Below are 23,514 nucleotides of genomic sequence, written 5' to 3'. Positions count from 1 at the left end.
TTTTTACTGACGACCTTTTCTTGCTATGAGTGTATATATTTTTTTAGCATCATACTACTATAATTTTGTTTTATCTGTTTGATTCTTAAACTGCATTCTTGCCGCCTGGTTTTTTGCACTTTACAAGTTCATGATGCATTAGGTCATATGAATATACTTAAGGTCCTTTTGGGATTTGCTTATTTTGCTGAAACTGAAATTTTTTTGCTAGAAGAATTGTAAATAAAGTTAAAAGTTAGTTGAAATAATATAGTGGGACTTATAAATACTACCAAAAAGTGCGGTGAGACTTATAAATAGTAGTAAAAATAAGCTGAATAGTAAAATAAGTTGGCAAAAATAATCTTTGCCAAAAAGACACTTAGGGTCTATTTGGATATTACTTATTTGCTGAAAACTGAAAACTTATTACTAAAAACACTGTAGCAAAATATTTTTTAAAAAGCAAAACATTGTTCACTTGCTACTGTTCACGCGTTTTTGTACTTTGACTAGTCTATGAATAGTGTCTGAGACCAGCCAAAAAACGCAGACGCCGGCTTCAGCGCAGACGCGTAGCTAAACAAAGGCACACTTAATACCAGTAGTCTTGTTCAGCCATTGGTAAAGGGCGACAGTGTGTATCTAGTAATGTTCCAATTCAGTATGCAAAGCCTTTGAATATAAGGAAGCATTTTGGTTCGAGGCAAAAAGGATTTTTTTTTTTGGAGTAAATGTCACATCTGGACTGTGTTAAAGGACAACAGTTTTGCCACCATCGTCCAAATGCAATGTACATAACCTATTTCATATTTAGAGAGGATAGGTTCATTCTGGTGGGGGACTGAACTTTCCTGTTATCTTATTTGAAAGATAGTCCCTCTAAATCTCTAATATATTAGGTGGCTATAAAATGATTGTTGAGATATGGCTTTAATGACGTGACTAATTTTATGGTTACGTGATTTTTTAAAATTATTTAATAATAATAAGTCATGTGGTTAAAATACTTAATGAGTGTTTCTTTTGCCAAATTGCTTCAGAGTGGCTCTTACCACCCAACAAGTTGGTATCTCCCCCAAGTACTAAAGAGCTTTATGGTTTTTTTACACATTATGTAAGTATTTCAAAGCATTTCAAATATATATTAGAGTGGCTCTTAGTATGAAAATAAATGTGGTATCTAGAAGTCTTGTCACACCATTAAATTTTAATACATAGTTGCATTGAATTTAATTGGTTTGAGTTAATCTTAGGTATAAGTTTCATGAACAATGAAGAACACAAATTTTATCATTTCTAATGAAAATTAAAGTCAATGTAGCTATTTGTTTAAATTTAATTTTAGGACTTAATATATTGCGCTTTAGTTTTACCCTTTTGGTTTTATTTTTCTGTCTTTTGTTTGTTTGTTTGTTTGTTTATTTTTTTCGAATTATAGTTTCTGACTTTTTGTGAATTTTTTTTATTATAAAATAGTGGTTTTATTAGATAATCAATGTTAATTTAACAACACTCATAATGAGATGATGGTGCTAAAAAAGTGAATTTAGTGCCATTTTACCTCACTAAAATGCCATTTTACTTATTATATATAATCACTTTTATAACAAACTATATATCTCATTCTTTATTAATACTACAATGGGAGGGAGAAGAGATGAGATTCAAAATAAAAATGAATAAAAAACATTTACACAAGGCTACCGTGATTGTGTACGTTAGCAAATTGTAAAAATTTATGCAAAATGCCTCACTGAATGTGGGCTGTTTTTGTGAATTTGTTGTGAATAGTATCATGTATATTGCATCTTGATGGGTTTTACATTATCTAATGAGAATGTTGTATGCTCTAGCCAATTATTATTTCTTTAGAGCACCCACAGCGATGTGGGATATATGCCAAATGCTAAGTATTTGGCACACATCCTGCACCAAATACCATTTGACCCTATTTATCAGATGTTCTAAATGCCATATTTTTTGCAACATGCTATAGTAAAATCACAAATTTGCAACTGTATGGCAAGTTGTGGCATATGGATTTATTAATTTTTTATTCCTCTTTCTCTCTCATATCTCTTTCATCTTCTCCTTTAGCTATTCAGTATTCACCGTCTCCATCTCCACTCTCCCATGCTCTTTCTTCTTCCCTCTTCTACATTACCACATCCACTCACCACCACCACCACCGGTATAACAAAACCCAATAGCCACCACACCCAATAGCCAATAGCCACCTCACCTAGCAACCAACAACTACCACATACCCATCACCCACAAACCCACCACACAAACCCAACCACAAACCACCATAGCATAGCCATAACCACCATCACCGACGGCACCCACAACCTCTGCAAATCGAGATTCCCACCACCCAAAACCACCAATCAAACCCAGTACTACCACAAATCACAAACCCATGTTAGAAATCATAGACCCAAAATTAGAAAGAGCATATTTTTGAAATTTCTCACCCAAAATCAAATCACAAAACCCACCCAAACCCAGCCATGCTTGCCGAACCACCGCAACCCAGCCACCCTGATCAACAGCAGAGACCCACAAACCACAAACTCAACCTCATCTTCTTCACGGTTTCGCTGAACCACTACCACCATGGTTTTCAGTTGTGGATGCTAGTGAATGAAGAAAAGAGAGAGAAAGAAGAAAAGAGAAAAGAAGTGAGACTAGTGAGAGAAGGAAAGAAGAAATGAGAGAAGAAGACACCGGTGGGAGAAAAAGAATTGTATGGTTGTAGGAACAAATATTAATGTTGAAAAAATAATAAAGAAAGAATAAAATAAGAATTAAGAAATAATATTTAAATGAAATGGTAAAAATATAGAACATTTGATAAATGGGATATTGTAAAATGATGTGATAAAATAATAAAGTAGGCTTTTTGTGTGGCAAACTGACATAATTTTTGTAACGGCTGCCACGGATGCTCTACAGATTTCATAATTTTTGAGAAAAAGTCTTATGAAGTTTTTTATTATACTATTATGTAATTTTAATATATATATATATATATATAAATGGGCAAGACTTAGGTANTGTGTGGCAAACTGACATAATTTTTGTAACGGCTGCCACGGATGCTCTATAGATTTCATAATTTTTGAGAAAAAGTCTTATGAAGTTTTTTATTATACTATTATGTAATTTTAATATATATATATATATATATATATGGGCAAGACTTAGGTACATTACTTAAATGTTAAGTAGTCACATGGTTGAATTCTAAGAGGAAAACTTAAAGAATAGCATATAAGGTATTGTACTTAAATTTTGTCTATATATATATATATATTGTTAGGTAAGAACTTTGCAGCTTATAACTTATTTTTCTTTATTAGAAAAATTGGGATTTGAATGCCCTTTTCCAATTATAACTTGAACTTATTCAATCTGTTTGTCATCAATTTTCTCTACTCCAAAAAAAAAAAAAAAAAAAAATGTTATAAGAAAAATGATTTCTTAATTACCACCGAGTTCAATGGTTTTGTATTCAAACTTTTAGGGCGTGGCGTAATGATGGTTTGACTCAATTATTGTGGTTTTACAACTTATCTACTTCTTCTTCTTTTTTCTTTTTTAAAAAATAGAGAGAATTTTAATTTATCCACTTGAATGGGGAATAAAGATATATATATATATATATATATATGCGAGCAAAATTAGAATAGCTAATTATGTAGGAAAAAAATAATTCCAATTAGTATTTTTCACTTAATTATGTCTTACATAAAAATCCTAAAAATCTAAACAATTTAAGCTGTTATAAAGTTTTATATGCTAAAAATAAAAAGGATGAAATCTTATCAAAATTAGTAAAACAATAATTTGTCGTAGTTTATTCTCATAGCTAGAAAGAACAATATCTATGTCATGTCTTACACTTAGCCCAAAAAAAAAAAAAAAAAAAAAAAAGGAAAAAGTTATGTCTTACCCAAAAAAAAAAAAAAAAAAAAGAATGTGGACAACCTTTTTCTTGGGTTGAAAATGTTGACGATATTGCTATATTTATTATTAAAAAAACTTACAAGCTGAAATAATAATTAATGCAATTAATAACACATTAATAATATAATGATAAACACAAATTAATAACTTTTTCATTCAAAAATTACATACTATTAATTTATAAGGCATATAATAAAACATTTTTAAATTACATTACAATAATAACTTTTTGTCTCTTTCACTTCTACCACCTAAGGGTAAGTGGGCTTGGTCGATTGGACCACTTACTGAAGAGATGGGTAGAACTAAGAGCATCCACAGCAGTGGAGGCAAAATTTTAACTATTTAGCTACACAAAAAGTCACTTTATCTATTTTACCTACACTCATGCTGCAGCAGTGGATCTATTTTAGCTTTTAACACAATAAAATAATATACACATCACAATAAAATAATATAATCACTACAATAAAATAATATATTCTACTACCCAAAAATAACAACCAAAGCCCCAAACACAACCACTCTACCTTCAGCCACAGCCACATCCACCACCACCACCACCACCAGCAGTCCACAGCAGAGAAAAAAAAAAAAAACCACAGCACCACAAAACACGACACAACCACCGCCAACACAGCACCACAAAACAAACCCACTCTACCATCAGCCACACCCACAACCACCACCACCACCACCACCACCACACCCCATAACAAAGAAAAAAAAATCAACCAAGCCCACACCCACCCGACCCACCAGGCAACACCCACACCACGGCAATCAAATTCAAGCAATGCAAAAAAAAAAAAAAAAAAAAAAAAAAAAAAAAAAAAAAACCCAAAGCTTGGATCGACGGAAAACCAAAGCACTGGGCGGAGGAAGAAAGCGGTGGCTTCAATGATGAAACCCAGAGCTTGGATCGACGAATGAAACCCACGAAATCCAGAGCTTGGGTCTGATCGGCGAGATGGGTTTTTGCGGAAACGGTGGGAGATCGGCGAGATGAGTTTTTTGGCGGAAAGGGTGGGGAGATCGGCGAGATGGAGATCGGCGAGATGGGTTTTTTGGCAGAAAGGGTGGGGAGATCGGAGAGATGGGTTGGCGCCGGTGATGGGTCGAAGCTAGGCTGGCGGCTGGGCTGTGAGACCGGCTGGCAGTGGAGGAAGAAGAGAGACGATGAGGAAAGTGGAGGAAGAAAGAAAAACGAAGAGAAGCCGGGAAGAGAATGAGAATGAGAAATATATATTTAATGAGAGAAGAGAGAGAGTGTAATATTATTTAAAAGTTGTATACTTAAGTTATTTTGAATAGTGATGCTTCAATCAATATATTTTGCTCTCGATAATAACTTTATTAAAGTGCCGGTAATACGTGTGGTATTAGAGCATCTTTATCAGCTGTGCCATATGTGCCAAATGTTAAATATTTGGCACATTTGGCACACCAACACCATTTGACCCCATTTATCAGATGTGTCATATCCCATATTTTTTGCAACATTGAACAGTACCGTGACAAATTTGCCACGGTACGGATGCGTGTGGCAAAATTTTTTTTCTTTTTTATTCTCTCTCTCTCTCTTCTCTCAGTCATTCTCTCTTCTCTCTCTGTCATTCTCACCTCTCTTCACGGTTTTGGGTTTGGAAGTGGGTGTGGGTGAGGGTGTGGAGGCGGTGGGTTTGTCGGGATTTGTGGTTGAGGTGGTGGCGGTGGCGGTGGTAGGGCTTCCGATTTGGTTTTGGTGGGCTATGGGTTGTGGGTCAAGGTTTTGGGTCGGCGGCATTGTGGGTCGAGGTTGTTGATTTCCGATTATGGGTCAAGGTTTTGGTGGGCTATGAGTTTGTTTGTTGATTTCCGATTTGTTGTTTGTTCCGATTTGTTGTTGTTGATCAGGGAGTTCCAATGCAGTTGTTTGTTATTTGGTTGATCAGGGAGTTCCCATGGGTTTCTGGTTTTTTTGTTGTTGTTGTTGTTGTTCTGATTTGTTCCGATGGATTGTGGCTGCCACGGTGGTGGCGGCGGCGGCGGCGGCAGCAGTGTGTGGTTGTTGTGGTTGTTATTTATTGGGTTAGTATATTATTTTATTAGGTTATTTATATTATTTTAATGTGTAAGAAATATTATTTTAATATATAGAATTGTAGTATAAAACATCTGATAAATGAAATGTTGTAAAATAATGTGGTAAAATAATAAAGTAGGGTTTTAGTGTGGCAAAATGGCATAATTTTTGCCACATCTGATGCGGATGCTCTTAGGCATTACTATCACATGAAATTGGTTCGATTTAAAAGAAAAAAGAAAAAAAAAAAAAGAAAAGAAAAGAAAAAAAACACCGAAGCTAGTGGAGGCACGAGCGAGTGACTCCCATTAAAATAGAAACCAATGTATCTCCCTTTTAATTAGTTTCTTGTCCGTGAATGTTATTTTTGGCTTCCCTGTACTCATAAAAGTCTCTTCCCTTCGTATCAAAAAAAAAAAAAAAAGTCTCTTCCTTCAAAATAAAAAGTCTTTACTTTACCAATTTCCTAGTTCATAGTTTCATACACTGGTTTTCCATTGCTCCTTACTTCTCTCCCATGAAGCTACTGTTCCACTTCAACTTTATGGAACCCCCACATGAAATGGACAGCTGAGATCACGCCCACATAGCTCTGCAATTAGTCTCTGGCCATCCTCTTTTTCTTTCTCAGCCTGGTAAAAATTAATGCTACTCCCTTTCTTTTTTTTGGCAAATGATTAAAACCCCATTTGTATATGTTTTTGGGACTTTTGTAATTTGATGTTTTTGGGGATTGGTCTGGTGTAAATTTGAGAAAGAAGAGTTTTTTAAGTTTTTGTATTACTTTTTGTTTTAAAAGGGATAATGATTATTGTTAGTCTCATTTGTTAGGCATCATTGTTGAATTATTTAAATCTTTGTATTTGGAAATATGGTTTTTTTTTTTTTTTGAAGGAAAATTATTGAGTTGGTTTTGAGCTACTTTAGAGTTTGTTTGGTTAGATGGATAATGTTACCAAGAAAAACATTTCTTGATTGTTATTTAAAAATAATATGTAAATAAAAATTCTATCTGAATATAATTGATCATGATCAAAATTACCCGGCACTTGTTATAAATAGTAACATGATTAAACATCATCACTTTTTTGGAAACACTAGTGTTAGTGCAAATTAGTGGTAGACAGAATATCTGATTATAGGAATTGAATGAGGGGAGGTGATATAAAAAATAATAGAAATAATAGAAATCACTTACTGCTTTAGGGACTTTTTTCCTGATAGCAGTAGGTTCTCTATTGAGAATGAAAGCATGGTCACATGTTTTATAAAGGTATCTTTGGAAATCACATGGAAATTGAATGGTCCATTAGTTATGAAAGTATCTTTCAAGGTTCAAGTTCGTTCTCCAATTTAGGTCCGTTTAATTAAATGGTAGTCATTACCACACCTATTTCAATTAGACCCTTTGTTGAAATATTTTGTGCATTTTTACCAATTCAAGTTTCTATAAATGTGATGGTGGTTGTCAATTTCTTTATTGGTCCCTTATTGATGTTGAATTTGCACATATAATCTTGAACTCGACACATTTGTACCTATCCAAAAAAAAAAAAAAAAAAAAAAAAAACTTGAACTCGACACATTGTGTGATTAAATTATCATCTGTTGAAACACACCAAGCAATGAATGTTCTGTGGCATTTTTAATTATTAGTTGTCAATTCTTCTGTGAACTCATATTGTTTAGTGGTTTAATAATATAATTATTTAATTGTGTTCTCAGATTTGTTGAGAGAGTTTATTGGGTAATGGAGTCCTGTGATTGCATTGACACACAATGGCATGATGAACTTCTGGTGAAATATCAGTATATCTCAGATTTCTTAATCGCCATAGCATATTTCTCCATACCCCTGGAGCTTATATATTTTGTTCAAAAATCTGCATTCTTCCCATATAGATGGGTGCTTATGCAGTTTGGTGCTTTTATTGTTCTTTGTGGAGCTACCCACTTCATTAGTTTGTGGACGTTCTCTATGCACTCTAAAGCAGTTGCTGTTGTGATGACAGTTGCAAAAATTGCTTGTGCCATTGTATCATGTGCAACTGCATTAATGCTTGTTCACATCATTCCTGATCTGTTGAGTGTCAAAACTCGGGAACTATTTCTAAAGAACAAGGCTGAAGAACTTGACAGGGAGATGGGTCTTATTCTTACACAAGAAGAAACTGGAAGGCATGTTAGGATGTTGACTCACGAAATTAGAAGCACGCTTGATAGACATACTATATTGAGAACCACACTTGTTGAGTTAGGTAGGACTTTAGCCCTAGAAGAATGTGTGTTGTGGATGCCGTCACGAACTGGAATGAATCTGCAACTTTCTCATACCCTAAACCACCAAATACAAGTTGGGTCCACCGTGCCACTAAACCATTCTATAGTCAATGACGTTTTCAATAATGCTCGAGCAATACGCATACCATACAACTGCCCTCTGGCTAGGATCAGACCTCTTGTAGGAAGATATGTACCACCTGATGTTGTTGCTGTCCGCGTACCTCTTTTAGATCTCTCGAATTTCCAGATTAATGATTGGCCTGATCTCTCTGCTAAAAGCTATGCAATCATGGTTTTAATTCTCCCTGCGGATGGTGCTAGAAAGTGGCGAGACCATGAATTGGAACTTGTTGATGTTGTAGCAGACCAGGTTTTTTTTTTTTAAATGTCATTAGCTGCCTTTTATGTGTGTGTGTGTGTGTGTGTGTGTGTGTGTGTATCATACATAATAATATTGTTGTGTCCTTGTGTACTTTGTACCAGCTCATGTTCTTCAATTCTCATATAGGTAGCTGTTGCTCTTTCACATGCTGCTATTCTTGAAGAGTCTATGCAGGCCCGTGATCAGCTCATGGAGCAGAATGTTGCTTTAGATTTAGCTCGACGAGAAGCAGAGAGGGCTATCCATGCTCGCAATGATTTCCTTGCAGTCATGAATCATGAAATGAGGACACCAATGCATGCAATGATTTCATTGTCTTCTCTTCTTTTAGAGACTGAGCTAAGTCCAGAACAAAGGGTTGTGATAGAGACAGTACTAAAGAGTAGCAACCTTTTGGCAACACTTATTAATGATGTTCTAGATCTTTCTAGACTTGAAGATGGAAGCCTAGAATTAGAAATTGGAACATTCAACCTTCATGAAGTTTTCAAAGAGGTGACTATCCCAGTGGTTCAATTTTTACAAAATGGAATTAAAATAATCTTGATTTTGTACAGCACTTACATATGGGTATCTTGGTAGCATAATCTGTCTTAAATTTGTAGATCATGAATTTGATAAAGCCTATAGCATCTGTGAAGAAGTTATCCATGACTTTGCTTATCTCCCCGGATTTACCTGTATGTGCTGTTGGTGATGAGAGACGGCTTATGCAAACTGTTTTAAATGTTGCCGGTAATGCGCTGAAGTTTACTAAGGAGGGTTATGTTACAATTATAGCATCTATTGCAAAACCAGAGTCCTTTAGAGATTGTCGACCCCCTGAATTTTATCCTGTATCAAGTGATGGTCACTTCTTCCTACGAGTACAGGTTGGTAAATAGTTCTTTTGACCTTTCATTTGGCTTGTTTCTATTGACTAGTATTAAAATCTAAAAATTTTACATTTATGAGGTTTGAGGTATTTCTTGCCATGTTATGGACAAATGATGTTTTGGTGATTGCAGGGTACTCCTTTTAATTTATGTTTTTTGTCCCATGTGATCTAGTGCTTTACTTTCATGATTAACTCGTTTAGTATATCCATGGCTGCATCTATTGCTAGATGCCTGGTTACAACCTAATGCATTATCTGCCCTTTTTTTTCTTGGTATTATAGTTACTGCATACCATTTTGTTTGTTATCAACCATAACGTCCTTGTTACTGCAGGTTAAGGACTCTGGTTGTGGTATTCTCCCACAAGATATTCCACATCTATTTACCAGATTTACTCAGTTTCGAAGTGGATCCAATCAAACGAATCGTGGTGCAGGACTTGGACTTGCCATTTGTAAACGGTACTTAGAAAATTCAGATCCTACATTTGACTACGTTGCACGTAGAACTTCTGGTTTTTCCACCCTAATAATATTTTTGATCACTCTAACTATGTGAAGTGTTTTAGAGATATTTCTCACCATATCTGTTGGGCATTTACATTTTCCTTTTGGGACATTACTGAGCATTGACCTTTCATGCTATCATTTCTAGGAAGATGTTGAGTAACTAGCTATTGATTTAGCATGGGAGCTATCAAATAGGGTTGTTCTTCATTTCTTGCATCTTATTCATGGCCCCTGCATTGTTTACTCAACTCTTCAGCAAATGACTTGCTCTCTTTTGATTGAATTAGGTTTGTAAATCTCATGGGAGGTAATATTTGGATAGAGAGTGAGGGCCCTGATAAAGGGAGCATTGCCACATTCATTGTCAAACTTGGGATTTGTGAAGGCCCAAATGATTCAGTCGTGCGCCAGGTTGCACCCAAAGGTTATGCTCATAACAGAAGTGCAGATCTCACTGGACATAAACCTGTATTTAGAGATATTGTTGATATAGCTTCTTCACATTCCCGTTATCAAAGAAGTTTTTAGATGCAAAGGCCTAAGGGATGCAGCATATTTTTCGTTTTGATATTAATCGGGGTTGGGAGCAATGGCACTGATAGAATCTCAAATAGCCTAGAGATGCAATTTTAGCTTGATAATAACTTGCTAGGTTGCTTAATTATTCAACTGAAGAATAGGATCATTATTACTTGTATTTATTATAGATATTATATATGGTCATTATATATGTTGAAATTTAATTTGGTGTTGTATGGAAAGGCCCAGTGAGAGACCATGATCATCAATGAAATAATTCCAGAATAAAGTAGTATAATTTTGAGCTATGAGGGTTAATATTGTATTCTGGCTGATGGAGAAACGGAAATTACATGTATTATACACTATTACCTGCCTGATGTAATGTGGTTTACTTGGATAAAGATTTGTAATTTTGCCAAATTGGGACTACTTTTCTGTGATATATACATGTTGTGCATGATGCATCAGCCCTGTTGTAATTCATGTCCAGTTTTTAAGGATAAACGGGTTACATTGATACATGGGTCAGTTGAACAGTTTGGGAATTGTGAACATGTTTATTTATTATTGTTGGAAGTGACATTGTTGTAACATTTTCAACCCTAAAATTAATTTCAAGGTTGAAAAAAAACCCCAAATTACCATTTTATTCCGAGCTATATGGTTCAATTAATGATACTTCATGTCCCTACTTGTCATATAGGGTGATTATTATTGTTCATCAAAAGGGTGATTATTATTATTTTAGCTAAATGCCCACTTCCACTTGCAATATAAGTCTTTTTTTTAAAAAAAAAAATATAATTTGATAGTTAGGGGAATTTGATTACTGAGTATCTTCGTTGGACTACAAGACTCTTAACAATATAAGTTAATTGTTGAAATTGAACAAATTGTTCCTCCAAATTTTGCGGTTTTCTATGAATAAAGATCAAAGTTAACTACATGATAAATAATTCTATTTGTAAAGTTTTTTTTTAAAATAAATAAAAAAATCTATAGCTGTACTCAATTAAAATGAAAAAGGTGAAAGCAAGGATAACATTAACCTCTTTTCAAAACTTCATAAACTCATAAACTAATAATAATAGACACAAATCTACACGGTTCATTGATGAAATTAAATTCTGATATATAGTTTAACAACAAAAAGTAATAGTTTTCCAATTTTTTTTTAATCAACAATCAATAATTGTCCATTCTATCAAGAGAATTGTAATTTATGGTTGGCATTCATTCTCCCCCACTTTTTGTAACAACTGGATTTTTCCTCCAAAATTTTCTATAATTTGGCTGATCACTTAAATATTAAAACTTCATATGCTCTCTCCTCCAAAATTTTCTGTACTCCTCCTTGCTATTTCTTTTATTTTACAACAATATATATGTATTTTTTTTTTTTAAAACCCAATTTTTGCACATCAGGTTCTAAAGGCAGATTTAGAAGCCCAAATATAGTAGCCCAGGCCCATGACACGTGTAAAATATTTAAAAAATGGAGCTGGCCCATTAATGGCCCAATAAGAAATGCGGAACCCCTTGAGAAACCCTAGAGGGGGCAAATCGCATTTGAGTGGTGGTTATATAAAAGCCTCTCTTTCCCAAACTCTCATCCTCTCTGCCATTAGCAGCAACCATACAACAAAGAAAGAAAAAGAAAAAGAGAGAGATCCAAAGAGAGAGAGGGAGACATGGTTTCGCTCAAGCTCCAGAAGAGGCTCGCCTCGAGCGTCCTCAAGTGTGGCCGTGGCAAGGTCTGGCTCGACCCAAATGAGGTCAACGAAATCTCCATGGCCAACTCTCGTACGCACGCACGCTCTCTCTATCTCTATCTCTGTTTCTTATTCTCTGTTCATTTTTTTTTTGTTTTATATGGTTTTGATCTTGTATGCTACGATGTGATTGATTTGATTTTATTGTGCTTACTCTCTTCCGACTTGTTTGGTTGCTGAGAAACCGTCGGAAAAATATTAGAAATGGAATGGATTTCTTTGGCTTTTTCAAACATTTTAGCTTTACTGGTTTTCTTTTGTATTGGTGTGATTTTTCTGAGCTGCCAAACGGGGCGTTAAGATCTGAATCTGATTGTTATAATCATCGCTAGGGTCTTTAGTTTTGTAACGTTAGGGTTTTGTATAGTTCGTTATTGTTTCATGAAATTTGTGCTGGAAGCTGAGTTGTCTGATTTGATTATTTGTATAGTTCGTTGCTTACGGTTTTTCTATAATTTCATAGCGTGGAGTTATTACTGAACTGTTTGTGGTAACAAAGTTTAGTGGTTAACTTGAAAAATGTTCTTTGTTTGCTCAGGAAATGTGTGAAAGGTTTTAATTTCTGGGCCGAATATACTTTTTAAAACTACTCAAATTATTGGGTTTGGTTGATTTTGAGTTTCTTGTTTGTTCGGGTTTGTTGGACTTTGTATCAATGGATAGTGTTGTTCATGTGTGCTTTACGGAACTTGTGTACCATTTCTTGTATTTTGTATACTAGATTGTGCTTTCATGCAGCTGTTACAACTATGCTGTTAAATTTTTATTACTAGTATTCTACATTTTCTATGCAGGGTTTTGTGTTGATTTTATTTTTTCTTTTGTTGTGTTTGGTTATTGATGTTTGTTGCTCACTAAGTGCAGGCCAAAATATCAGAAAGCTGGTTAAGGATGGTTTCATCATCAGGAAGCCAACCAAGATCCACTCGCGTTCTCGTGCACGTCGTATGAAGGTAGCCAAGAGGAAGGGGCGTCATTCTGGATATGGTATTTTCTTTCTCCTCGACTCATGAGTAATTTAGGAATTTGGTTTTGGTGAAATTAGTCTTGAACTCAGAATTTAGACAAATCATTGTGCATTTTAACAATTGTTCTGTGGTTATACATTAAATTGTTTATATGTGTGCACATAAATCAATATGCCACCTAGCTATCAATATGGGTGAGAAATCATCTATACTATGTTGAGAAAACTCACATACTAGAAACAGTATAAAACAGTATTTTAGTTGCAAGCACTGGTGATCCTTTGTTACTTTTTTGAGCTGGCGTACAGTGGATGAATGATATGACAGAATGGTTTTGAATTGTCCAAAACTGATTTCTGAATTTCTGTCAGGTAAGCGCAAGGGTACAAGGGAGGCTAGGCTTCCTACCAAAGTGCTATGGATGAGGAGAATGCGTGTTCTCAGGCGCTTGCTCCGCAAGTACCGGGAATCTAAGAAGATTGACAAGCACATGTACCATGATATGTACATGAAGGTGAAGGGTAATGTTTTCAAGAACAAGCGTGTCCTTATGGAGAGCATCCACAAGTCCAAGGCTGAGAAGGCAAGGGAGAAGACGTTGTCTGACCAGTTTGAAGCGAAGCGGGCAAAGAACAAGGCCAGCAGGGAGAGGAAACACGCTAGAAGGGAGGAACGCCTGGCCCAGGTATGGTTTTCAGCATCCTGTCAATTTCATAATGCTTCAAAAGCTTTTCTTTTTGACATTACAGTTGAAACTCATTATGCAAATATGATAATCCAGCTTTAGTTTATCTTATCAAACAAGAAAATATATGGTCTTTCATGTTGTATATCTACCCTTGATTAATCTTGTTTTAAATCTATCAAATGTTGACCAAGATTGGATGGATTGAGTTTCATTTATTATATTGACTAGGATTCTTACTTTGTTGTTTATTGCATAATGTCTATAGGGACCTTCTGGAGAAAGACCAGCACCTGCTGCCCCAGCTGCTCCTGCTGTTTCTGCATCTCAACCTACTCAGTAAGCATCATAGATGTTGTTCCACGTGTGAATTAGGCCAATCTGTTTGTGAGATCTAATTAGATTTATTATAATTGCAGGACATCTAAGAAATCCAAGAAGTGAGACCATTATGAAGAGAGCTGAAGGATGTATGACTTTTGATGGTTCATGTGCCCTCAGTTACTTTGTTAGAGTAGTTTTGACCATTCTGTGTGTTATTTGTTGGTTTTGGAACATGTTAGTTTACGTCCTAGATAAAAGGAGGCTTAATATTTTGGTACCTTGGTTAATATTTTGGTTTCTTTCGTTATGTTTATCAATTTTTCCGATTTTAATCTGAGTTGGTCGTTGAGGTCTCCAGTTTTAATCTGAATTTTATTATAAACGTCAGAAATGTGGTCACAGTTTTACAGTTTTATCTAATGTGTGATGGCACGTTGATTCAGTGCAGATATGGTTACTGAACTGTCAAAATATTTTAGTTGTTTGGGGTGCTATGGTGCTATGCTAGCCTCTCCATACCCTTTAGCTAAATGAGTGCAAGTCCTATTGCTTAGTGCTTTGAGGTGGTGCTATGGTTGATGAGTTAGAACGTCCATTAGTTTTACAGTTTAATCTATAATGGGTGACGACAAATTGCTTCGGTGACGATGATTAGTTGCAAAATTGTTAATATTTTAGTGGTCTGGGGTGCTATACCATTACTAGACACCATTTAAGCTAATGAATGCAAATCCTGTTGCTAAGTATTTTTGGGGTTTTATGGTTGATGGGTTCGAGGGTTTATTTTTACATGCTGAGGCCGAAGTGCAATTCATACTAGTCTTCGTCCATTCCATCTAGCGAATGCGTTCGAGCCTGCTTGATGTGTAAACGTGCCGATGTTTTATCATTTTAAATTAAATGGGCTGTTGTTTTGTAAAATGAATGACTAACTGTCCAAGCTGCCTTCGTGCCAGGTAGAAAAGGGTTGGATAATATTATCATTACACAGGAGCTTATTCACTCTATTGATAAGAAAAAGGGTAGGATGAGATTCATGGCTGTAAAGGTCGATTTGGCTATGGCCTATGATCCCGCCTTGAGTGAACTTTTATACACAAGGTTCTGATTGCTTTTCACTTCCCTCAAAGTTTGATAGAGCTGATTATGAGCTGCATCTCTACTACCATCATGTCACTTCAATGGAGGCAAGCTTAGCACCTTTAAACCCTTGAGAGGAATCCGGCAGGGGGATCCCTTGTCACCATACGTGTTCATCTTTTGTATGGAATATCTCAGTCAATTGATTGAGAAGGAGTGTATCAGGAAAAGGTGGATTCCGATGAAAGCTTTGAGTGAAAGTATTGGAATTTCACATTTGTTTTTCGCAGATGACTTAATGCTTTTTGCTAAGGTGAGTGAAGAGGGAAGGGAGGCTGTTAAAAAGGTATTAGACAAGTTCTGTGAGGAATCGGGGCAAGTGATTAGCTATGAAAAGTCACAAATCTACTTCTCCCCAATCATCTCAACCAGCCTTAAGGAGAAAGAGTGTGATAATCTCGGCATTCAAGCTACATCTAATCTTGGAAAGTATTTGGGTTTCCCTTTGAAGTAAAGAGGGGCAACCTGGGGCCAATTTAATTTTGTTGTGGAAAGGGTGCTCACGAAGCTAGTAGGGTGGAAGACAAAGTTTTTGTCCTTCGCAGGAAAGACTGTGCTAGTCAAGTCAGTCATGAATGCCATCCTTAACTATGTTATACAAGGGGTGGCTCTACTTGCACATCAGTGTGATAAGCTTGACAGAATTAATAGGGACTTCCTATAAGGCTCGACAGCAGAAAAAAGAAGGTTGCACCTTGTTGGGTGGAACAAAGTAGTTAAATCTAAAGAGGAAGGGGGCTTGGGCATACAGGCAGCACGGGCAAAGAATATAGCTTTACTGGCTAAACTTAATTGGAGACTTTACCAGGAGAAAGAGTCCTTATGGGCAAAGGTAATGCTAAGGAAATATTGCTCTCAATCTCGGCAAAAAGCAAAAGATCCAGACAAACTTCCTTGTTCCCTTTGCTGGACAGCAGTGAAGAAAGGATTTCCTACCTTTGTGGAGGGAATATGTTGGAGTGTGGGAAGGAACTCTAAATTAAAATTTTGGGAAGACAAATGGGTGAAGGGTGAATCCTTAAGGGAGTTGATGGCAGGACCCTTACGGGTTGAGGAGTACAAGTTGATTATTAAGGAGATTAAAGAACAAATATGTGCTATTCCTATGCAGTTGTGGGGTGATAAAGAAGACACCTTGATGTGGAAATTCACAAGGGATGGAGAATTTAGCATGGCATCGGCTTATGCCCTACTTAGACCCCAGGATAATGAAAACCAGACCTTTGAAGGACATTAGATTTGGAAGCTTGACATTTGGCCAAAAATTACTTCCTTCCTCTAGTTGTGCTTCCATGACAGTGTTCATGTCAGACAGGTCATTGCCAAGAAAGGGATTAATTGTGATCCCAGATGCCCTTTATGCAGAAATGAAGATGAATCAATAGCTTATATGCTTAAAGATTGCTTCTTTGCACTGAATCTTTGGGAACATATTGGAGTCCTTTAACTAGTACATTTCAATTGGATTTGTTGGAATGGCTGAAAAGAAACTGTTTATGCAACAATCAGTTTCAAATTAATGGGATTCCATGGAGCACTTTATTCCTTTTTTACTGTTTGGGAGCTTTGGAAGCATAGGAATGGAGTTGCCTTTGACAACAAACCCCTTAATTTTAATCTTCACCGCTCTTGCATCAAACTTGCAACAAAGTACTTATTCTGTGTGAGCAAGCAGCAAAAAGGAAAACACTTCTCTATCTCTCGAGTGTATTGGCAAAAACCACCAATAGGCTGGTATAAGCTGAATTTTGATGGGGACATCGATGGGAAATCCGGGAAAGGCAAGGGGTGGAGGCTTGATCCGTGACTCTCAAGGGAAGTGGGTAAAATGTTACAGGAGGAAGATAGGCATGGCAACTAGTGTAGAGGCAAAATTTTGGCTTTGAGAGATGGATTGATATTGGCATCTCAAATGGGGATAAAAAACATTGTAGTGGAAATTGATGCAAAAGTAGTCATAGACCTAGTTTGTGCTAGCAATACCCCTAACATATATTATACTCCTCTTCTAAATGACTGTAGGACCTTGCTCACCCGGTTCCAGGGCATAAGGATCAGGCATGTGTATAGGGAAGGGAAGGGAACAAATGCGTGAACATGCTTGCTAGGGAAGGCTGTTGCTTGAATGATGCTTTTGTAGTTCTTGAAAATCCCTTGTCAAATGAACTATGTATTTTGTTAGATGCAAACATTGCTGGCATGTATTCCTTGAGGCTTATAGCCAACTCACAGCCCACGCTGGCTAGTTAGTTTTTGAATCTATCCTTTTAACCCAAAAAAAAAAAAAAAAGGATTAGTGTTAGGACATATGTGATTTATTTGTTAAGAACATATGTCATTCGTTTATGTAATTGGCTAATCCTTTGACAAAATGCACTTTACTTGTAATTGGATAGTTTTAGGTGTTTTTAATACTTCAAGAAATAAGGTTTCAAGATCAAGTGTTGAAGTCATCAAGTCTATCCTAGAAACAAGCTGCGAAAGTGCAAGTTCATTAAAACTCAACAGCTGGCTCAACAACTGTATTTATTGTGCTTAAGAAAACTGTTCCAGCCCTGTGTGCTCGACACCTGCTCGATAGCTGCTCAACACCTCCCATTTGTCAAGGTTTATGAAATTCAGAATTCTAATATGATTTTCTTGGGATCCGTGTTTATGTGTTTGGGCTTTCTTTTCTCCTAACCCTAGACATATAAAAGGACTGTTTTAAGGGCCGTCAAAGAGTACACAAGTTGCATAAGCATTGAGAAAAGTCTGTACAAGTAATTTGTGACCGGAGACAAAGTTTTACTGTAGTTCATCATTCTTGAAGAAGTTGCTGTGTATGTGCACCTTTGGGTTTTGTGACCAAGCATCTTCTTAATCTTTATCGTTGGGATGAACTGAAAAACTTTGCAGCCAACAATCTTCTCTAGTTGGTGATTGAAGTAACGTACTGGGATTCGCGCAATTGGTTAGTCACGTACTTGGGAGCTGTGCATCAAAATGAGAAATTTTCACTACAGAACAAGTCCAATTGGGTATTTGGGTAAGGGTTCAACTGTAGGTTGGTATAAGGTACTAAGATTCCTTTACTTGTAACTGCTTGTTGTGATAATAGTGGAATTTCGAGAGTGGTAACCTGAAAATCACCTGGTGGGATTTTTGCCATTAGGTTTTCCCCATTCGTAAACAAATCACCGTGTTATTTATTTTTTGCTGCATAATTAGTTTATTGGTGATTTGTTTGTGCTACCATGCGTTTGCATGTTAATTTGATTAATTAATAACTTGGCTAGTTAATCAATTAATTTAATCACAAGGGATCAATTTGTTTTTGGCCTATCAAGTGGTATGAGAGCAGGCACACTCTGATTAGGTTTAATCTTTACTATGTTGATCTATTGACCCCTATTTGTCATGGATAGAGGACAGTCGTTAATTATACCTCTTTTATTTGATGGCACTAATTATGCATGCTGGAAAATACACATTAGAGGTTTCTTGCTGTCTTTAGATGAGAGGGTGTGGCAAGCTGTAGAGATTGGCTGGACCAAGCCAAAGGAAGCGCCGACCGATTGGGATGAAGCAAAGATCAAGGCGGCAAACTTCAACAGTAGGGCACTGAATGCTTTATTCAGTGCAGTCACCAATGAGGACTTCAAGAAGATATCATCGACTGAAATTGCTAAGGACGCATGGACCAGCCTTCAAACAACCTATGAGGGTACAAAGGCTGTCAAAGGTTCAAAATTTTAGATGCTCACTACAAGCTTTGAAGAGATAAAAATGGAGGAGGATGAGTTATTCGATGAGTTCTATGTCAATCTAAAGGATATAGTGAATTCAGCCTTTAATCTTGGAGAAACCATTCCTGAACCCAAGATTGTGAGAAATGTGTTCAGATCTCTACCCGAGAGATTTCATGCCAAGATCACGACAATAGAGGAATCAAAGGATATTGACAAGATTCCTTTGACAGAGCTGGTTAGTAATCTACAGACCTACGAGCTAGGGCTATCAAGAATTGGCAAGTCGGGTAAAGGCAAGAGCATGGCTTTGAAGGCCAAGAGTAGTGACACTGATGAGTCTTCAGATGATGAGGATTCTAAGATGAAGTCCTACATTACAAGGCAGTTTAAGAAGTTTATGAAGAATGCCAATAGAAAGGGTTTTGATAAGGATCGTAGGCAATCTAGTTCTTCTCAGTTCAAGAGTCAAGATAAAGGGAAGAATGATGCAAGGGATGGCGGTCAGTACACTGTTCTCGTAAGACCTAAGTGCTTTGGGTGTCATGGATTCGGTCACATGAAGTAAGAATGTCCTACATATCTCAAGAGAGTTGGGAAGAGCAAGACACTTGCTGCTACATTGAGTGACACTGAGCCTGAGGATGATTCTGATGATGAGGATGACGAAATCTTGAATGCCTTCACTACCACAGTCAATCCTACTGAAGGGATTGTTGAAGACGTGGATGAAGAAGAAGAATTGGTGGATTCTAAGTGTGAGCAAATGGATAATCAAGATGAAATCTATACAGCCTATGAAAAACTGTACAAGCTTTCTGAAAAGCATGAGAGACTATATAGGCTAGCCACCAAGAAACTCAGTGATGTGGAACTTGATCGTGAAGAGCTGTCCACAAAATTTGATAAGGCAAATCAGACTATTGGAGTATTGAGGTTTGAAAACAATTTCTTGGCTGAGAAGACCAAGAAGCTTGAAATGGAGCTATTTCAAGTTAGAGCTCAATTGGAAAGGACTTCAAGTGCAAAGTTTAATGAGATGCTTAGCATTTAGAAATTTGCTTTGGATCTAACAGGTTTAGGGTATGGTCTTTCTTCCTCTAATATTGCTTCTACTAGTAATACTGTTTTTGTTCCCCCTGCTAATAATGTTGAAATTGAGAACAATGATGTTAACACTGAATTAGCTAGTGAGAACTTAGACAATGGTAAATCTATCATAGAAGCACCTCCTAAGCAGGATAAGAAAGATGTTAAAAACCCTAGGGCTAAGAAGGCTAACTCTCAAAAGCAGCATCTCTGTCATCATTGTGGAGCTGTCAGTCATACTCGACCAAATTGTGATAAGTGGTTAGCCACTCAACAGAGCAACGGCATGATAGCATCTGGAAGCTAGAATCAGTTTCAATCCTCTCTTGCTGCTCTTGGAGATCTTCTCAAAGCCCTCATATTCCTTTCAAACTTGAATTGTTTCAATTCTTCTCCCTCACCGCCGATTCAAAGGTTTAATCAATATAAAGGTTCTTCCAAGGTGTGGAAGGAAAATGGCTCTGAGTGATTCTATCACTTTCTTATATCTTCTTGTTTTTGTTTGTTGCATTACTTATGTGTTTTGCTTTACTATTTTGAGTCAGTCTAGTTTTATGCTTTGCTTTGCTTAACATGTTTTTGTTTGTTTATTTTCAGTTTTGCATATTTTTTTTGTTTTTCATATAAAATAAAATAAAAATTGAAAAAATAAAAAAAATACAAAAACAGTGTGTGTTTTGTGTACATTGGTACTTGTGTACTTTGGATGGCCATTGAAACAAAGTTTTCTAAACTTTGTATCTTTTGTAACTTAGATGAGCATCTCTATGCATAATTAAGCAAGTGAGTTTTGTGACTCTTGTTTGTGATGAGTAAAATTAAGTTATCTCTTGGATTTAACACTCGTATCACTCTTTTTGATAGGAAGGACTAGAAAATCCTAAGAGAAAAGCATAAATAACCATCTCACCACTGTTGTCCGCCAATCATGAAAGACATCTGTATGCTTCGGCATAGCAAAAGTATGATGTCAATGACATTTGTGTGCTTCGGCATAGCAAAATTGGAATGTTAAATATCATTGGGTATTTATTTTCTCTCTCTTATATGCCCATGCATGATATGCTAAATTAAAAAGAAAAAATGCAAAGAAAATAAAAAGAAAAAAGATCAAAAATGTTGTTAAATATGATTGCAAGCGTGTATTCTATGAGATATGGGAGTTATAGGATGTACCTCAAAGATAATAGTCCCCATCAAACAGTTATGATTGTGTGTAAATTAAAGTGATTTTCTCATATCTCAAATCATCATAACATATATACACTTATGCAATCTTGGGATGTTTTTTACACACAACACGCAATATTCTTTGCTACTCTTGATACATGTGCAGGTATAATGTGATTTGGCTATCACAAGGTTTTACATGTGTTAATGTATACTCACTAAACTGTCTTGACTTGTTTTTGAAATATAAAATTGGTTAGACTTGTTTAGTGTGTGTGTGTGTGTGTTTTTGAGATTCATGTGCTTAAAATTATTATTGAGAGATAATTTTAAGAGCTTAATATGTTGATTGGATTATTGGTTGAGTTGCATGTTGGATTGCATTCATGTTTGTGTTTTTCTCTTCTCGAAAAATTGTTTTCAAAAGCTGGCTCGACACCTCCTCGATACCTAGCTATCTGTCGAGCTTCTTAAGCTTTTTCTTATCTCAATCTCGACAGCTTCTCGACACCTGGTGGATTAATCGAGAAAGTTCCTGCCTCCTCAATAGCTTCTCGACACCTGGTCAATCGATCGAGCTTTTATTCTTGGTTCTGGTGGTTTGTTCCTCGACACCTGAATCTGTCGACGTTGTATTTCTCGACACCTTCCTCGCCACCTCTCGATACCTACATCTGTCGAGATTTACTGAGGTTTTATTTAAGCTTCCTCGTGCAATCCGAACCTTATTTCTCTCGATCTCTCTCTCGATAGCTCTCTATTTTCTCTCCCAAACACTTTCATCTCACTCCAATCTTGATTCTCAAGGTTTCTTCAAGCTTTTTCAAGTCTTTATTCACTTGGTAAGCTTTTATTCTCTCATTTTTCATGCATTTCATGTTTTGAAATCTAGGTTTTGTGGTTTTTGAAAAATTTTGGGGTTTTTCAAAATTGATGAGTGTTTGTTAAAATTCTGGGATGAGTTTACACTTCAATGATCTTAAGACTTCATGCATTGCATCACATATGCATTATAATAGTATTTTTATGCATTTAGATGCGTGCAAGTTAATTGTGTGCTGGAAGGTTTGGATTGAGCTAAGCCCATGATAAATTTTCTTTTGCATGTCACATGTTCATGCATTCCCTATGCATACGTACTCTCTTTTCAATATGCTTGTTATATTTGAATTGCTTTGGAACTTTTCTGATTGTCTCTCTCTCTTTCTCTCTCCCTCTCTTTCTGTTTACGTTAGTCGTGTCTATGGCACCTAAGTATAAATCTACTCCGGATTGGAACACTCTTTGTTCTAGAGCTTCTTAATCTTCTGATTCTGCTCCTCTCTCTCTTCGGTTTTGTGATGATGATGCCCACAAGGTATTCTCGGAGAACTTTTCTAGACGAGGTGTTCATTCAAAACGCCAAGTCATTTTGGCGGATTTTGCTGACGTCGATGTCATTCACAGTTGGGGATGGGAGTCACTGTGTGACGTCTCGGTCACCTGTCCTCTCATGCTTATCTAGGAGTTTTACTCCAACATGCACGGGATTAATCGTTCAATACCTCTTTTCTTCACTCATGTTCGAGGTACACGCATTCTTGTCACACCGCAACTTGTTGTGGATATGCTTCGGGTTCCTAAGGTAGAGTTTCCTGACTATCCTAGTTATGAGCGTCTGAACACTGTGTCCAAGGATGAGCTCATATCTGCTTTCTGTGAGCGCCCTTTTGATTGGGGTGAGTGTCAGTTTACACCATGTCGGCGTTTTGCTAAAGGTCCTAGATTCTTGAACATGGTGATGACTTTTGTACTCCATCCTCTCTCTCACTACAACTCTATTACAGAGCCTCGTGCTCAATTTTTGTTATCCCTACTTGAGCATCTTACTATAGATTTTCCTTCTCATTTCATTATCTCTATTATAGATGTTCATCTAGATTCGGTGTCCCGTGATAAACTCATTTTTCTTCCACTATCACGAGGATTCTACGCCATTTTTCGGTCCTTTTTCCTGTGTTCGACCATTTCACTGTTATGTGTGCCATAGATGCCGCTACCGTAAA

The 23,514-nt window shown here is 36.4% G+C and overlaps 2 protein-coding genes across 2 annotated transcripts; both read left to right on the top strand.

The window, feature by feature from the left end:
• The first annotated feature begins 6,391 nt into the window (after positions 1-6,391).
• Positions 6,392-11,013, top strand: LOC111984895 (ethylene response sensor 1). The gene is made up of 6 exons (XM_024016525.2): positions 6,392-6,654; positions 7,745-8,672; positions 8,811-9,179; positions 9,290-9,556; positions 9,896-10,023; positions 10,359-11,013. The coding sequence occupies exons 2-6, from the start codon at positions 7,770-7,772 to the stop codon at positions 10,597-10,599; spliced, it is 1,908 nt and encodes a 635-aa protein (XP_023872293.1). The 5' UTR covers positions 6,392-6,654; positions 7,745-7,769; the 3' UTR covers positions 10,600-11,013.
• A 1,173-nt stretch (positions 11,014-12,186) lies between these two features.
• LOC111984851 (large ribosomal subunit protein eL19y) lies at positions 12,187-14,789 on the top strand. Its single transcript, XM_024016469.2, has 5 exons — positions 12,187-12,396; positions 13,230-13,352; positions 13,705-14,018; positions 14,287-14,357; positions 14,438-14,789. The coding sequence occupies exons 1-5, from the start codon at positions 12,285-12,287 to the stop codon at positions 14,460-14,462; spliced, it is 645 nt and encodes a 214-aa protein (XP_023872237.2). The 5' UTR covers positions 12,187-12,284; the 3' UTR covers positions 14,463-14,789.
• Positions 14,790-23,514: the final 8,725 nt, after the last annotated feature.

Source organism: Quercus suber, unplaced genomic scaffold (assembly GCF_002906115.3).
Source record: "Quercus suber isolate HL8 unplaced genomic scaffold, Cork oak 2.0 scaffold_451, whole genome shotgun sequence".
Taxonomy (NCBI): Eukaryota; Viridiplantae; Streptophyta; class Magnoliopsida; order Fagales; family Fagaceae; genus Quercus; species Quercus suber.
The sequence above is the reverse complement of the archived record's forward strand: the minus strand, read 5'-3'. Positions and strand labels throughout refer to the sequence as shown.